Source organism: Hyperoodon ampullatus (genome assembly GCF_949752795.1).
Source record: "Hyperoodon ampullatus genome assembly, chromosome: 6".
Taxonomy (NCBI): Eukaryota; Metazoa; Chordata; class Mammalia; order Artiodactyla; family Ziphiidae; genus Hyperoodon; species Hyperoodon ampullatus.
In genome coordinates, this window is record NC_136919.1 from 85,257,620 (window position 1) to 85,275,588 (window position 17,969).

Genomic DNA, 17,969 nt, shown 5'->3' on the forward strand with positions numbered 1-17,969 from the left:
TTACATATAATTTTTTTAAAAGATCATGATTTTCTCTGCCACAGAATAAAAACATTACACTTCCCCATGTCTCTATAATGTCTTCATTGTTTTATGGTCCCAATTTCTATTAGGAGGGTTACAAATAAGTTTACTTATTCAACAAATACTTATTGAGACCATTCTATGAATTAGAGATTGTGCCAGAAGCTGGGATTTAATAGTGAACAATATAGAATCAGTCCTCAGTCCCTACTCTCCTAAGCTTCCAGTCTAGAATAGAAAGAAAATCTCCAATCACATATGTAATTCAGTTAGAAGAGCAAGAACATATATTCTTTCATCTAAAATGGGCCTAAACTTTGCCTCTTCAATAGGTGGAATCCAATCAATAAAAAAAGATTTGCGGGCTTCCCTGGTGGCGCATTGGTTGAGAGTCCGCCTGCTGATGCAGGGGACACGGGTTCGTGCCCCGGTCCGGGAAGATCCCACATGCCGTGAGTGGCTGGGCCCGTGAGCCATGGCCGCTGAGCCTGCGCGTCCGGAGCCTGTGCTCCACAACGGGAGAGGCCACAGCAGTGAAAGGCCCACGTACCGCCAAAAAAAAAAAAAAAAAAAAAAAAAAGATTTGCTAAATTTTTCTATTTGATGACTAAGATCTGAAGAGTAAAGATTTCTAAAACATGTAAAATAAGAACAGGTTAATGGGGGGAAAAATGTGTCTTCAAGGAACTGAAAATTTCAACATGAATATCCTTGACCGGAAGCAGGCATTCAAGGCCACTTGTTTTATACAGACTTAAAGACACATTATATTAAATAGTGTGACCTATGTACCACCAAATAATTAGTTAATATTCATAAGTATTAATTAAAGGAAACAATGTGCATTACATCTAGGAAGTATATAAAAACTTAAAATATTCTCTTGCATATCTATGTAGAAAACAGTTTTCTTTGAGGTGTCTAAGAAAATAAACACTATATAAATGAATTTAGAAAATGAATAAAGAAAACAAGAATTCAGAATTTAATATGCTATTTTATGGTAGTAGGTTTCTGGGTTCATTTTTTTAAAAGAATAAATATCAAAATGTATAAGTACTGTAGAATTTGGAACATATCGGCATAATTGCTGGATAGGTATCAAGGCAGCCCAAATTTTACTGCCATACTTTCATCTAGGCAGGTAACCACTATTTTCTCTAATTTCTCCATAGTATAAAGTTAACTAATTAATTTTATCTTTTGCAAGGGGCCCCTGCCAAATAAATCCATTAAAATGGTGCCATGCTTTGAACTACAATTTACTTTGAAAATAATTTTACACTGAATTTCATTTAAATATAAGGGTTAAATTTATATAAAGTAGTTAAATTCAATTTAAATAAAGTAGTTAAAAATACCAGTAAACCTTTTGATGGGCATCATTTACATGAATGAACATTGAGTGCGAAGCAGCATCAAAGCAGCACATCAGGCATTCCTCAGAAGGAAACCCTCCCCAATACCTTCCCTGATTCAAATCAACCATCACTTCTCTCCGGGACTCAAAAATTACAAGCACACACACAAATCTACACTTAGTATATAGCACTGGCTATATAAATAGTGTAGGTACTGCAGTAGTTATGTTACAAAAGCAACATACCTAGAACATGAAGCTGTAGCAAATCTTACATGATGTCTACGGATTGAGTTTCTAACAAAAAGTTGTATAGTTTTAAAATGCTAATAAATGTAGATGTTAAACTGATGTCATATTTTTCTACCACTTCTAATAGGCCATATTTGGGGGCTGGGGTGGGGCTGTATTTAACCCTACTCGAAAATCTAATAAGAAGGGGAGAAAAAAAGTTCTCCACACCACCACTTTAGAGGTAAACTGTTTTAATTTTTTTCCTCATAAAATAATCTCCAAGTTCATTTTTTAAAGCAAAATGTTTGCTTTTTTAAAAAAAAAAAAAGCACAATATGTTACTTAAGTCCAATCTGTAATTAAGTGTCCATCTACGGGCATTTCTCCCAAAGTCCTCCTCCTAGACATTCAAACCTAGGCCCTCAGACAGACAAATCCCCTGAGCTCTAACTCACAGCTGCTAGGAACCCAGAGCTGCCACATTTCAGGCAATGGGGTTGGCCTGAGAGACCTCAAATGCCCTACTCACAGCTAAACAGAAACAAATAAAGACTGTACACAGGGCAAAAGAAAAAGAAAAACCATCCTTAAGTCTCTCTAAAACACACGCTTTTTCCCTTAATCATGCAATTAAACTCCATACGTTTCTCTTGCCCCCTCTATTTTCTTCTCAATCTTGAGAATTCAAAAAGCATTCAACTACACCTTTTCAGCCATTAGAAGTAGCTCAAAATGAGAATAAAAATAAAAAATAAAAAGATCTTCCATTTCCAATTGCAGTTTTCCCCTTCCCTGGCTTCATTCCCTAAAGTCCACCCCTCTTATGCAGGGTCTGCCTTCTGTTCTTTATAAACATGTGCACATTTACCTAATCTGGTTTCAAAATGAAGACATTAAGCAGGGCATGTGAGTTAACCATTTGTAACTATTTGTAATCACTGTATTTTGTTCCTTCTTGTAAATGATCCAGTACATAAGCAGTTCAGACCCAAAGGCAATTGGTTCCTTGAACCAGGAGATGGAAAGTTCAAGATAAGAAAGAAAATGCATGCTTCTCAAATCAGAATTGACAATATTCTTTTCTTCCAGAAATGTCTGAGAAGTCTATTTATCATACACGCAAATATCCAGAACACGAGTGCAGACATTTTTCAGGCCTGTTACTGCAAAGCTGTTTGTTCTCCCTACCACAATAGCTCAGAGTTATGTCGCGCTGGCCTGAACGTTGATTCTGAACATTCTCTCAGAGATAATAATCAATAAAATTCCTAGTTCAGAAATGGCATTTTCTTGCTAACTTAATGTTAAGGGAGAATGTTGGGTTATTTTGTAGAGATTAAAGGGAAATTTTTGCTGTTCACTTCCCGTTTTCCTTCTAGCCCAGATTCCAAAGATATTAAAATGCTGTCCGCTTTAAACAAAAGGTTTCTATTTGCTTCCATGAGAGTAATTGAGGCTGTACTGGTAACTATTGTGAATTCAGGCCTACATCTGGGTTGCCTCATTAAACAAAAGATACCCATCGCTGTCAACAACCATACAGCACAACCCTCCCGTATCCCTCATCTTTATCTGGAAGGAATGGTGGAGAAACACGCCTGTCACCATTAAGAAACTCTTCTGGGTCTCTCCTTTTGGTGGTCTGGTGGTTAGAGAACAGCACTCGTGTGACACATTTGGGCTTGCCTCCCCGCCCCGCGAATACACAAGCCCGCTTTCTTCGGAGAGCCAACCACTCGGCTCCCTCCTCATCGCTCGTCGGAGAATCCAGTCGCGAGTCAGCCCACCGTTCCACCATTCGCTCCTGACCCCGGAAAGCACTGATAATGGATGCACACAGGCCACCCCACCGCACGCCATCCCCCAACGTGGCTCCGCTCGCCACCCTCGGGCCACACATACGCACAGCTCCCCACTCCACCACCCCACGGGGCGCCGCGGCCACGACACTGGAAGTTCAACCCCCCTGCCCACCTTCCCACCCCCGCACCTCTCCCAGAAGCGATGTGCCATTGAACAAATTGCAGAAGCACCGCAGACAAACGCGCACCCCCGAGTGCACAGCCCTTAGGGATACCGAAAGGCACAAGCCGAGGCCCTGGGCAGAGCAGCCCCGACCCCTCTGCGCGCGCGCGCGGCTCTGTGTACGCGCGCGCGCGCCCAAGAGGGTGCGGGTAGGGACCGGGAACGCGCCCGGGGAGGGCAGGGGAGAGCCGCGGGCGCCCGGGGCCACGGTCCCGGGGGGCTGAGGGTGGTGGGTAGGGGGCGCAGGTCCGGCGGGAGGGCCCGCGGCGGCCGGCTCCGGCTGTACTCACCGAGCAGCAGCAGCTTGAGCTCCCGGCGGGCGTCCCGCTTGTCCCTGCGGAGCTGCCGCTCAATCTCGTCGTTGATCCGCCGGGCTTCCTTAGCCTCCTCGCTCAGGCAGCACGCCATGATGGACTCCAGAGTCATTCTTCCAAAGTGCCTCCGCTGCAGCCCCGCCGGCACCCCCTGCTCACACGCGCGCACACACACCCTCCCGCCCTCGCTCCCCCGAGGCAGCGGTGGCCGCCGAGCCCCCGCCGCCCGGGCGCGCGTCCGGGATGAGCTCGGGGAACCGCTGCGGGGGCCGCGGCCAGGGCCGGAGCCACTAGGTGGGCCGGGGGTGCGGCGGGAGCTGGCGGCTCGAGCCGCCGGGAGGAGCGAGGCGGACGCGGGAGGCGGCCGCGGGCGCTGGCTCGGGGGGCGCACTGGGGAAGGCCGCCGCGCCCGGCCTCGCTCAGACGCCCGCGCCTCCTTCCCCGGGAACGGGCGGCCCGCCTCGCCCCCCGCGCCGCCGCCGCCGCCGCGGCTCCCCTAAGCCGTGCGCCCGGCGGCGAGAGCACATCCACCGGGGCGTCCCCGCAGCGAGCGGCCGCCGACGGCTCCCTGCGCCCGGCGCGCTCGCTCCTCGCCGCCGCCTGACACGGCTCCCGGGCGCCCTCGGCCCTGCCCGCGCCCACCGCCCGGCTCGCGCGCAAACCCGACTCGCCGGCCCGCCCGCCCGGCCGCCGCGCGCTCCTTCGCCTTCGCCTCCGCCTCCGCCTCCGCCTCCGCCTCCGCCTCCGCCAGACGCCCACCCCCGGCCCGGATTGCCTGGCGCGGAGCGGCTGCTCAGTGCTCGCCCTCCCCCTCGCCACACACACACATTTTCTTCTTTCTCTGAACTGGAGCACAGATCCGGGAGGGAGGCGGCGGCGGCGGCGGCGGCGGCGGCGGCAGAGGGAGGAGGAGGAGGGAGGGGATGGGCGTGGGAGGAGGAGAGCGGGAGGCGGAGCCGCCGGCCCCTCCTGGAAGGCTTTCCTGGGCTCGCGGCCGCCGCGGCGCGCCTCCAAATGCCGCTCTCCCCTCGCTCGCGCAGCTCCCGCTCCCGCGCCCTCGGTCTGGCCCACCGGCTCAGCGGTCACGGCCAATCCGGCGCGGGGCGGGGCCGGGTCGCTGAGGCGCAGCCGGGGCCGCCGCCAACCTGCAGCTGCCGGCTGGCCGCCCGGGCGTGGTAAAGCGGGAATATGGCGGCCTCCGCCCGCCAGCTGCCCACTGGCCCCGGAACGCGGCCGCGGCTCCTCCGAAAAGGCGGGTATCTCGGCCCAGTAAGCCCCCAGCACCGGCCGGCGCCGCGAACACCCTGTCCGGCTCCCCCGAAGACGGCCTCGGCGCTCCCGCCCCCGGCTCCGGGGCAGCGCGGATCAGCTCCGCCGGGCGGGTCTTGCCCAGTTCGGTGTTCTTTCCCGTTCCTATTTCTAAAACGCCATTCGGTTAGAAAGTATCTCGCGTCACCTCTGACCCGAGTTCTGTCGTAGCAAATAAGATACACTCAATCGTGGAGTGTGACTGGAGAAGAGAAAGAACTGTCACTGTCTCGCGGAGGGGGGACGGGGGAGATTTAACAGGAGAAACTGTCCACAAAGTAACTGGAGATAGAAATCTAAATCCTGAGCAGAAAAATGAAGCGGCCCAGTTTCCAAGAGTCTCCTGATAGCTTCCAACTTTTCATGCCATTGAAGTTGTTTTTGTTTTGTTTTTTTACAAGCTCTCCTCTTGTTTTTGAGAAAGGCACACGATGTTTAACAGACAAGTAATCGACTTTACCATTCTAGACCGAGATGGAATTATGACTTCTGGGAAAATGCAAAGTAATGTGAAATAAAAGAAATGGAAAGAATGAAAGTGGAAAATGGGAAAACCAGGATTGCTCCAGCAAAATGCCATTCTAGTATTTTGTTTTTCCACTTTCGACTGAGGCAGTTTACTTTAAATGTTGTTTGCTTATTTTGTTGTAACATGTGTCTGATAAATGGCCAGAAAAACTCCTTGCTCGTTCAAGTTTTATTTGATCTAATAGCTACAAGAGGTGAAACTCATACTGCTTTCTGCCTTAATGGAGCCTCAGGTCTTGAGAGTAAATTGTATCTTAAGAAGGGAATCCCTTTTTCACATTTTATGTTTTCTCTGAGATGTCTCTAGTGCAACCTCCTGATCCAGAATGTAAAGTGAGGGCATGACTCTACTATTGCTATAGGTCAAGAGTGCGCATAGGATTCTTGGGTGATGGGTGTGTGACTGCCTTCTTTCATTTGCCATTACTTCCACCCCTTGAGACACACACACACACACACACACACACACACCACGACTTAGATCAAACAAGTCATCCAGACATAAGATCTATATTTTAGGCTCCCCTTTTAAAAGGATATTTGGCCTAGAAAATGCAGTTATCCCTCAGTTGAATCCAAGGATGGAGAACCTGTGGATAAGGAGGGCCGACTGTAATTAAATTTCACCTTGGCCGGGAAAGCAGAAAGGACAAACTTCACCCCCTTTATGTGAACGCTGTGAAATCAAAATTTAAAATTAAGTGACTAATGAAGTTAAAGATTGAAATTCAATATGCCAACATTTTAAATGGCTTCAAGGGAAAAAATTATAAGTTTGCATCCTCTCAAATATGTCTATACATGAGTTGCAGAGAGATACAAAACATCAGAAAAATAACAGGAAGCTTCAAATAAGTGTCCGGTTTCCTTGCCAAGGATCCTCTGAGATTTTTGAAAATGTCTCCCAAACTATGCTATTAAGCTATCAGGCACTCCATTTTGACTGAATTGACCTAATATATTTATTTATTTATTTATTTATTTTTATTTATATATTTGGCTGTACCGGGTCTTAGTTGCGACACACAGCATCTTTAGTTGCGGCATGTGAACTCTTAGTTGCGGCATGTGGGATCTAGTTCCCTGACCAGGGATCAAACCCAGGCACCCTGCATTGGGAGCGTGGAGTCTTAGCCACTGGACCACCAGGGAAGTCCCTGACCTACTTTTGATGAAAGGAATTAAATTCTTTCAACACTTGTAGAACAAGAAAAGTCTGTGGGGTTTTTTTTTTTTTTTTTTGCGGTACGCGGGCCTCTCACTGTTGGGGCCTCTCCCGTTAAGGAGCGCAGGCTCAGCGGCCATGGCTCACGGACCCAGCCGCTCCGCGGCATGTGGGATCTTCCCAGACCGGGGCACGAACCCGTGTCCCCTGCATCGGCAGGCGGACTCTCAACCACTGCACCACCAGGGAAGCCCGAAAAGTCTGTTTTGTCACCCCTAAATGCCTAGCATCAGGGACACTCCTTGGCACTTGGTAGATATTTGAATGGATTAGACAAATCAATAGGAGGATGTTCCTTCAAGTATAGGGAAGAAATCAGGAAGTAAGGAAAACCAACACTCTATAGTGATAAAGTCATATATGAGTGTCAATAAGGAAACAGGAAAATTTCAAGTCTGGGCCCAGGTCTACTCAGAAACCTTTGCATATGTATCTGGAAAGCATTTGCCAAGCAAATATTCATACAACCTAAGTCAAGCGAACAAAATCCATGTAGAAACTACTGAAGTTGTTGACCATGTTCTAGAAGCAAATATGCTAAATATTCAACTAAACATGGATCATGTTACAAAGTCCCAGTTCATTAAATCAACAAACTTATTCATTGCCTACCATACGTAAATAACTAAGATGAAAATGCAAGAAGAGAGATAGTAAGATGAATAAAATATGGTCCTTGCCCTCAATAGGCTTAAAGTCTTAGGGCTCTGAACAGCTATAATAAAAGAAAATGAAATCAATTTGTATTAAAGTTGGGATACAAGTAAAATATAAACGTATAAAAAGGAAGGAATCATTCATTCTCTTCAGGAGAACTGAAGACTTCACAGGAAAGGGGACATTTGGAATGAATAGGTTTTCGATAAATATGTATCTACACCACTTAAGAGGAAATCAGCAATTTCAAATCACCCCCAAACAGACAGTGAGATGATAAACCATTTCGAGAATTCAAGGGCAATTACTAGATAACTGAAAAGCAAACCACAAAACCTTAGGAGCAGTGAACATCAGAGGAAAATGGAAAGACTATCACCTCTTCTGTGACATCCTACCTCCACTGTCATGTCATCCTGTCCTTTGGGTACTGGCAAAGAAAAACAGTCAAAGGCATAGTTCAGTCTCCAGGAGTGATCCTAGGGTCAAAGAGTGTAAAGGTCACAGCCACACTCTTGTAAAAGATGCTTGGGGGGAAGGAAAAGCCTGCACTTCTCTTGTTCCCAGAGTCACTTAGCATGGCTGCTTCACACCATGCACTGCACCACTGTAATACCACTGTAACTGTCTATTTCTCTCCCTCTCTCTCTCTCTCTTTCTCTTTCCTGAGATTAGGAGCTGCTTGAGAGCAGGGACCTTGTCTTTCATAACTGTTTTCAGTGCACCCAAAAGAGTGCCTAGCCTAGAATGGATACTCAGTAAGGGATGAATAAACACAAGAATAGAAAACCTACATCAACAACAAACACTCGCAGACTGCCTGTCCCAGGCAGTGCACTATGCCAGATGGCTGAGACATACAAAGCCCTTAAAGGTTTAATAATCTATTTGGGCAGGCAGTCTGCATGCATAAAACAACAATGCGAAATGAGAAGCACTGGCTGCTAAGCTAGAGTATAGAGAATGAATTGCTAGAGGAGTTTGGAAGAAGGAGCAGTTAGTCAAGCCACCATGCAAAGCAACCTGAAGGAGTATGGGTAGGCACACAATGGTCACCTGAAAGATCAATTAGAAGTCAGCCTAAAACATTGCAGATCCTACAAGAGCTGGGAAAGAGCTGCTCTGGGCAGAGGTTGCTGGCACAGCAGGTTGGCCAAGGAATAAAGTGGCCTTGCTTTTGAGGAAGGCAGGCAAGCAGGCCCTGGGAGACTCAGAGAGCTATAAATGGCGCCACCTAGAGGACATTTCTCAAATCAGCAGAAATATTATGATTTTTTGATGAAATAAAGAGGGTTCAGGGTCATGTTGAAGATGAAAAATATGAAAAAAAGAATACTTTCTTCTGAAAGAGAGGATACCCACACTGCAAAGCCACCAAACAGATATTGTAGATGAAGCAGAGTACCTCAGTGACACCTTTCCATTACCACCTTTAGTAATGCATACAAGTAATCCTCTGCCTCTAATCAAATGTACCTATTTTGTGCTTATCCAAGGTTAGCATTATCACAGGCGGCATTCTACCTCACAATGTGAAGACCATCAAAGTTCCACTGCACTGGAAGGTTCTACAAGACCGGCTATATGGGAGCCATTTTTAAGCTGAGTAGACCATGTTTCAGCCAGAAAAGAATGAATAAGCAAATGAAATAATGTGTACTCAAATCAGATAGTGAGGTATCAGATCACCGAAAATCATGATCAAAATCCTTTTTACACCCAAATGGTCAACAATGACTTAGCTAGTATAAGAGCTTCCTTCCTGCCCCAGAGTTACTACAAGTTGGAGTCATCTGTGCCCCAAGACTCTCTGGCTATGCTGGACTCCGATGCCTAAGACCAAGGCTGCAAACTCGGTGGTCTCTGAGCTGCAGAAGGGTTGCTTTAGACTCAACGGTGCTAATGCAAAAGCTGAATTAGCTGCCAGAACTTAAACATCAAATGATTCACACAGAAATCTGGATTTTAGTTCCTGGTCAAGATCTGGCAATTCCACGCCCATATTCCCAGATGGCAAGGTTTTCCACCACCTGCTTTACTCCTCATTGCTGTAAAACCTAAACCAGTTTAAATGCCACATTATAGTAACACGCTGTACCTGTGGGTATTTCAGGTGGGCCCTGGAAGGCAGTTAGCAGGGTGAGGATTGGGGTTTAGAATTAATCAGGTAGGTGATGGAGGCAATTGATTTCTTTCCCATTCTTAGTTTCCATGTTTTTAAATCAAATAATCATTTATCCCATTACACTCATCTCCCTTTGATGATTTCTTGTGTAAACCTCAATAATGACGCAGATCTTTGTCTATTTTGTTCACTCCTGAACCCAGCACCTAGAACAGGGCCTGGGATGTAGTATCAATAGATTCTTAATAAACATTTGTTGAATGAATGAAAAAGAGATCCTCCAGTCAAAGAGGCCACATATTGGCCCCGTGGCAGTCTGCCGATTTTTCCTTAGCCAGATGGTGCCCACCAAAGCTTGGCTCCCTCTGTAAAATGTTCCTTGGCCCTGTGCTTCAAAATCTTGCCTCAAATGGGTTCGCCAAGGAAAATTAGCCACACTAGGATATCAAGAAAGCTGAAGATGAAACATTGTTGTTCAAAACCCAGATGGAAACATGTATTAATTCCATGTAAATCAATTTTATAGGAAAGTTGATATTCCTATCACAAATTCATTTCCAGTAATGAGCATGTTATACATTGGAGATCATGACACAATATATAGTCAAAGTTGTTAATTACTCAGTGTGTGATAAATTAATGAAACACAGTACACATTGATGAAAAATACATAATTAAAATGTCTGTTGTGCTGCCTTCTCAGTGATTGAAATGGTCTTAATCATAACCTTTCAATTAGTTACTATCCTTGTAAATTTTTCAATCTGCCATTCTGAATTTTACCAAGATGTTAGAAAGCTAATGGCTTTTCATTTCCAAAGGCCTCTTCCAAATTCGTCAGTGTACCTCCATCTTTCCATCCTTATACAAATTCCTTTTTTGTGGGTCTGTGTGGTCAAATTTTTTTAAATTATAGTTGATTTACAATGTCGTCTCAGTTTTAGGTGTACAGCAAAGTGATTCAGATATATATATTCTTTTTCAGATTATAGATTTTCCATTATAGGTTATTACAAGATATTAAATATAGTTCCCTGTGCTATACAGTAGGTCCTTGTGTATCTATTTCATATATAGTACTGTGTGTCTCTTAATCTCAAACTCCTAATTTATCCCTCCCCACCCTTTCCCCTTCGGTAACTTGTGTATCTATTTCATATATAGTACTGTGTATCTGTTAATCTCAAACTTCTGATTTATCCCTCCCCACCCTTTCCCCTTTGGTAACCATAAGTTTGTTTTCTATGTCTATGAGTCTATTTCTGTTTTGTAAATAAGTTCATTTGTATCATTTTTTTAGATTCCACATATAAGTGATATCATACGGTATTTGTCTTTCTCTATCTGACTTACTTCACTTACTAAGTAATCCCTAGGTCCACCCATGTTGCTGCAAATGGCATTATTTCATTCTTTTTTATGGCTAATATTCCATTGTGTATGTGTGTGTGTGTATATATATATATATATATATATATATATATATATACACATACCACATCTTCTTTAACCATTCATCTGTTGATGGACATCTAGGTAGCTTCCATGTCTTGGCTATAGTAAGTAGTGCTGCTATGAACTTTGGGGTGCCTGTATCTTTTTGAATTAAAATTTTCTCTGGGTATATGCCCAGAAGTGGGATTGCAGGAACCTCCATACTGTTTTCCATAGTGGCTGCACAAATTTACATTCCCACCAAAAGTGTAGGAGGGTTCCCTTTTCTCTGCACCCTCTCCAGCATTTGGTATTTGTAGACTTTTTAAATGATGGCCATTCTGACTGGTGTGAGGTGATACCTCACTGTAGTTTTGATTTGCATTTCTCTAATAACTAGTGATGTTGAGCATCTTTTCAAGTGCCTGTTGGCCATCTGTATGTTTTCTTTGGAGAAATGTCTATTTAGGTCTTCTGCCCATTTTTCGATTGGGTTGTGTTTTTTGTTGTTGTTATTGAATTGTAGGAGCTGTCTGTATATTTTGGAAATTAATCTCCTGTTGGTCTCATCATTTGCAAACATTTTCTCCCAGTCCATAGGATGTCTTTTTGTTTTGTTCATGGTTTCCTTTGCTGTGCAAAAGCTTATAAGTTTGATTAGGTCCCACTGGCCTTATACAAATTCTTAAGAGATGATTTGGGTTAAGTACTTTCAACTGTATGGAATGGGACCTAGGATAGAGTGAAGTGAGGAAATTTTGTTCGCTAGAGGCTCCAATATGGCTTGGCAGAGAACTACTAGTGATCCTGCCTTTATTTAAAAAAAATTTTTTAATGTAGAATCTTTTTTTTATTTAAAGTACTTATTAATATGTTTATTTTAAATTTTTATAATTTGTTCTTCATGGATTTTTGTATTAATTTTTTAAAATATTGACTTAAGATATTATGTATCTTGATTGCTGAGATTTTTGGTGCTCTCTTAAATTTTGCACCCAAGACAAATGCCTCACTTGCCTTACCCTATCCTGGCCCTGGTATGGAAGTTATACATGAATTGGCATACAAGTGGAGAATTTGTCACTCCAGGGAAGGAGTGAGCTGTGGAAGATTATCTATTCTTTACAACTTAAAAATATCCATGATTTCTGCCTGTGGAATTGGAACAAAAAAAACTGGGTTGAAAAGACATTGATTGTCCAAATGGAAGAAGTAGAAGCTTCCACAGCCTCCACTAAAACACATGGTATCAGGAAAATCAAATACCCCAAAATGATGAGAAAATGCAGAAAATATCACATATTTTAGGTTCACTATTTGGCTTACATTAAAAAGTGAAGATTGTAGAATGAGAGCTAAGAAGCCATGTGATCTAGGGAGTTTCTTTTAAATCCAGGAATCATTTCTTAAAAATAAAGCATACTGGAGAGCCAATCTATAAATCTATAAATAAGCTAATCCACTGATGGGGGGTGGGGGGCGTGTGACATGGAAAGCCCACACTTCTTCCTCTTTCCTCTTCCCTCAGGCCATTTTCAAAACCTCTGAGCTAACCCAACTGGCACATTTTACAACAGGGTCATACCTAGAGGGTCTATAAATTGATCCAGGTTCTCCAGCCAGGAAGTGGCAAAGCAGAACTAGTACTTGGGTTTTCTCCTTCTCAGTTTTCTATTCCCTATGCCCCCTTTCTTAAGACTGAAGGAGTCTTGGAGGAAGTTGTATTTGGCCTCCAGCTTTCCTGGTCTCAGAATTTGTCATCTTTTTGGGAAGAATCTATGGTCATTTAGTCTTTTACCTATTCTCAGGAAGGCTATAACCTACTGATAATAAATCACAGCTCCCTTCCAGGAGTATTTGCATTTTCAGCTAGATCAAAGCTCCAGTTTAAAGTGCGGTTCTGACCCTTGCTACATATTAGAATCACCTGGGGAGACTTTAAATAATACTGGATGCTGGATTCTCACCCCAAATATTTAGATTTAATTGGTCTGGGGTGGGGCTTGGTATATTTTTAGTATTTTTTAATGCCCCCGGGTATCCCATTGTGCAGGCAAGATTGAGAACAACTGAGTTATAGTAACAAAACTAATTACATATGTGTAGGCCTCAGCCAGTAGGTGGATAACCCAGCCATAATTACCTAGTGGAGGTGGGAAGTAAGGCCAGTCCTGCCTAACAAAGAAGCAGTACTAGGCTCAGCGCTCACATCACCAGATCCAAGCGAGCCCCTCCTCCATCATCTCGTTAGACCTTTAGACCTTTTTTAAAATTTTTATTTATTTAGGCTGCACTGGGTGGCTTGCAGGATCTTAGTTCCCCCACCAGTGATCGAACCCATGCCCCTGCAGTGGAAGTGCAGAGTTCTAACCATTGGACCACTAGGGAATTCCCTTTAGAAATTTAAAAATTTCCTTTTCCCCCTCAATTATATTCTTAAAATCTTTATCAATGTTGATTGTCCTGGGGGGGTGGAGGGAGGCTCAGAAAATACAAAAAAACACATAGAAGAAAATTAATATTATCTATAATCCTACCACCCAAAGATAACCCTTGTCTACATTTTTTTTGTTTGGTTTTGAGTCTTTTCTATTCAGGTGGATAGACATGAAATTATTTGCAAGTTAAAATCATAGTGGACATACCATGTATTTATTTTTTAATTTGTATAGTCATATGGAAAAGTGCTCAAATAGAACAAAATTTTACACAAGAAGTGAATCTCCCCTCCTACTGCCAACCCACCTCTCACCTCCTCAGAGGCAGCCAGTGTTACTAGTTCTGTGGCAGACTTCCAGATCTATAGCTATATCTTCTAGTTACAAAAATGCTTGCATACTGTACAACCTCTTCTGTAATTTGCTTTTACTACAATACCTCTCAGAGATGGGTCCATGGCCTGCACTTTTCTTTTTGACACTGCATAGTTTTCCAGTGCAGATTCCCCACAATTTCTTAACCAGTACATTACTGGTGAGTATTTGTTTCCAGCGTTGTGCTACTTTTCTAATAAATATTTATGTATTTAGTTATTTGCTCTTCCCCTGAATTTTTTTCATTTATTAAATATGCTTCAGAAATTATGCTAGTGGCTACTGAGTATTCCATTGTGTGAATTTATAATAATCCTTTCAAATAACACTGAACTGTTAGACATCTATGCTGTTTCCAATTCTTTATCATTATGAATGATGATGCAATGAAAAATCCTTGTATATAAATCTTTGTATCTCCATGTCCCTAGAGTAAATTAAACAAAGTATAATTATTGGTCCAAAGGACACACTCTCCTTAAGGCTTTTGATGTATAGTGACAAATTGTTCTCCAGAAAGTTCATAGCAACTTCTACCAGTAATATATAAAAAGTACCATTTCCCCACCTTTTTAAAACCACAAGTACTGATTGTAAAATTATGGAATTGGCTCATTCCTGGGCATATATCCAGAAAAGACAAAAACTCTTAATTTGAAAAGATACATGCACCCTAATGCTCATAGCAGCACTATTTACAATAGCCAAGACATGGAAACAACCCAAGTGCCATCAACAGACAATTGGTTTAAGAAGATGTGGTGGTGGCGGTGGTGGTGGTGGTGGTGGTGGTGGTGGTGTGTGTGTGTGTGTGTGTGTGTGTGTGTGTGTGTGTCTGTAATGGAACATTACTCAGCCATAAAAAAGAATGAAATAATACCATTTGCAGCAACATGGATAAACCTAGAGAATATCATACTAAGTGAAATAAGTCAGACAGACAAAGACAAATATTATATGATATCACTTATATGTGAAATCTAAAACATAATACAAATGAATCTGTATATAAAACAGAAATAGACTCACAGACATAGAAAACAAACTTATGGTTAGCAAAGGGGAAAGGAAGCAGGGAAGAGACAAATTAGGAGTATGGAATTAACAGATACGAACTACTGTACATAAAATAGATAAGCAACAGGGGCTTCCCTGGTGGCGCAGTGGTTGAGAGTCTGCCTGCTGAGGCAGGGGACACGGGTTCGTGCCCCGGTCCGGGAGGATCCCACATGCCGCGGAGCGGCTGGGCCCGTGAGCCAAGGCCGCTGAGCCTGCGCGTCCGGAGCCTGTGCTCTGCAACAGGAGAGGCCACAACAGTGAGAGGCCCGCATACCACAAAAAAAAAAAAAAAAAAAAATAGATAAGCAACAAGGATTTACTGTATAGCACAGGGAGCTATATTCAATATCTTGTAATAACCTATAATGGAAAAATGATCTGAAAAAAATATATATATAACTGAATCACTTTGATATATACCTGAAACTAACACAATATTGTAAATCAACTATACTTTATGAAACAACTATACTTTAATAATAAAAAAAGTTTTAGAATGGAAAATAAAACTATGGGATTGATTTGGGGTCAAAAATTTTTTGTCTAAATGTAATCTTTCTTCATCATTTTGAACTACTCTGAGGCTTTAATAATTTCAGAGATTTTTATAGACATATGCATCTATCTAATCACGACAAACACTATTTCAACTGAATAATAAGCCATGTAGATACTAAGTCTTAAAAAGTTAAAAGCCATTTTATTTTAGGGAGTTCAAATAAAACCCATCATTCAGAGAAAAGTCTACTTGGTAGTACATCCAAAATATTCCAGGTTTTATCACAAATCCACCAGATCCCTAGTTTGGATACATGTTGAGCTTGTTCTTTATGTATTTCCAAAAATTCATTCTGAAGATGCAAAACACCCTTTTAACTCTTTGCATCTAGGGGTATAGCTTACCCAAAGCAAATAAAACTTCTACAGGCTAAGCCTTCCCTTTCATTCACAAGGAGTCCAAGGGAAGGATCAGTGTGTTTAGCTTCATGAGGATTAGACCTCAACGGTGACATTTTGCAGGGATCAAGGAAAGGATGTTACCAAATAGTCAGGAAAAAAAATGCTCCCCAGCAAGATAGGAAGTCCTATTTAACATCTACCTAGGCTACCTATTTAATAGGCTACATGCTACACATGTGCTACTGTATTTGTAGGGAAAATCTCCAAATAAAGTACATTTTAATTGATTTTAAAAACTAAGAGCCAGATTAAGTGAGGGTAAAGCAATTTCACAGGAACCCTTTCAACCATTCAGTGATTAAATCTTTTTCAAGTCATCACACATCACTTCTCTTGGACTCTATGTCCTGCCAAGTTATTAACATCTGAAGGTCTGGAATCACTCAAATGCACCTAAATTATAGTTAGAATTTACCTGAAGTACATGCCCTGCAAGATTTTTTAGGTGAGCCTGCCTGGAGAATTTTGAGGCATGTGGTAGAATGTCAGTGAGATGGCAGATTGCTCAGATGCCTGTTGTTGGCTCTGAAATACCACCTAAGCCATGCCATTGTGCCAAAGGTATTTATTTCAGTGTATATCTTTCCACAGGGATGGGTGCAAGGCTGCCAGTTCCACTAACTGCATTTCCAGGACTACAGAGTCTAAACTTCTTCAAGGCAGGAATAGAAAAAGAAAGGTTATCTGAGGATTCCAGAATCATCCTCTTCTCTTAGTTGAAGTACAAGGAATACTTCAACGCCAGGTTGATCCACAGGGGCTTGGTTACTATATGGAAGGCAGAATATTGATAAAATGGTGGGAAAAGAATTTGTGTCTCCTCGATGCATCATATTCAAATGACTTTAATTTTACTTATTCTCAGTGCACATTTGTCAACTTAGTAAAATAGACATGTCTTGCAAAGGCTGTTGTTAGGTCACTGAATAACAACCTCAAACTCTGTGACTTAACCGTGGGGACCACTCATGGCATGTCTTAGGATTGGAGTTGGCAGGCATTGTATTAGGGTAATGGGGGAGGGGTGGGCAGGATGAGGGGAGGGTCATACATTTTTGCCCACTGAAGCCTGACAAGATAGATCCTGCTCTAGGTTCTGTCTGAGGCAGTTTAGTATTACACAGGGTCCAAGGATTAGCACTACATGAGCTCACAGTTCAAATAACCCCATTCATTCCTTTCATCATTTTTATTCATTCACTCATATATTTAACCAATTCCCATTTTGCAGCAAGTCAGGATACAGAAAGAGGTGGGAGTCTGTGATTGGAAGGACTGGAATCAGGACTGGGAAAGTTTGCCACAAGGCAGGAAGTTTGGAACCTGACTCTAGTTCCTGGGACAGGTCAAGTCCCCTGGGGAATTAGGTTCATGGGAGGTTAGCAGAACAGAATTTAGGGGCAGCGACCAAACCTGGTGCACTGCCTTAAAGGGAGATTCATCACCTTGTGACCTATTGCTCATGTCCAGAAAGTAGGGTTGATGCTGATCCCCAGAAAGTCAGGCTCAACCTGAAGTCCTGTATTGGTGCTGGGAATTAGAGATGGGCCATTGCTGTGCTGGGCACCCACTGCTGTTTGGAGGAAGCAGGCACTTGACAATTCTTTCCTTCTCTTTCCAAGCAGGATGTGCTTAATGATTTCTATTTCTAGGTTTAGTTAAAACCAGTTTCCAGCAACTTAAATTTCTTCAAAATTAATCATTTATAATTTTTTGTCTATTCCTCAAATACTTAAGAAAATAATAATCCAAATGGATATATTATTCCAAAGCTTTACTCATAGGTGAGTATTTTTTTTAGAAAATAACATGAAACTTCAAAATTATTTATAGTGCTTCCAGAATTATATAATACACATCCTCAGATATGCATTTCTGGAACCCTCCATCTTTTGTTCTGCAT

At 42.8% G+C, this 17,969-nt stretch overlaps 1 protein-coding gene across 1 annotated transcript in view; it reads right to left on the reverse strand.

The window, feature by feature from the left end:
* GNAQ (G protein subunit alpha q) overlaps nucleotides 1–4,069 on the reverse strand; it is a gene marked incomplete at both ends in the record, with an annotated part of 299,023 nt that extends 294,954 nt beyond the window's left edge. Inside the window, one exon of the mRNA XM_079705894.1 lies at nucleotides 3,934–4,069. Coding sequence (XP_079562020.1) covers nucleotides 3,934–4,069 — 136 coding nt within the window. The remainder of the gene's footprint in view (nucleotides 1–3,933) is intronic.
* Between the last annotated feature and the right edge of the window lie 13,900 nt (nucleotides 4,070–17,969).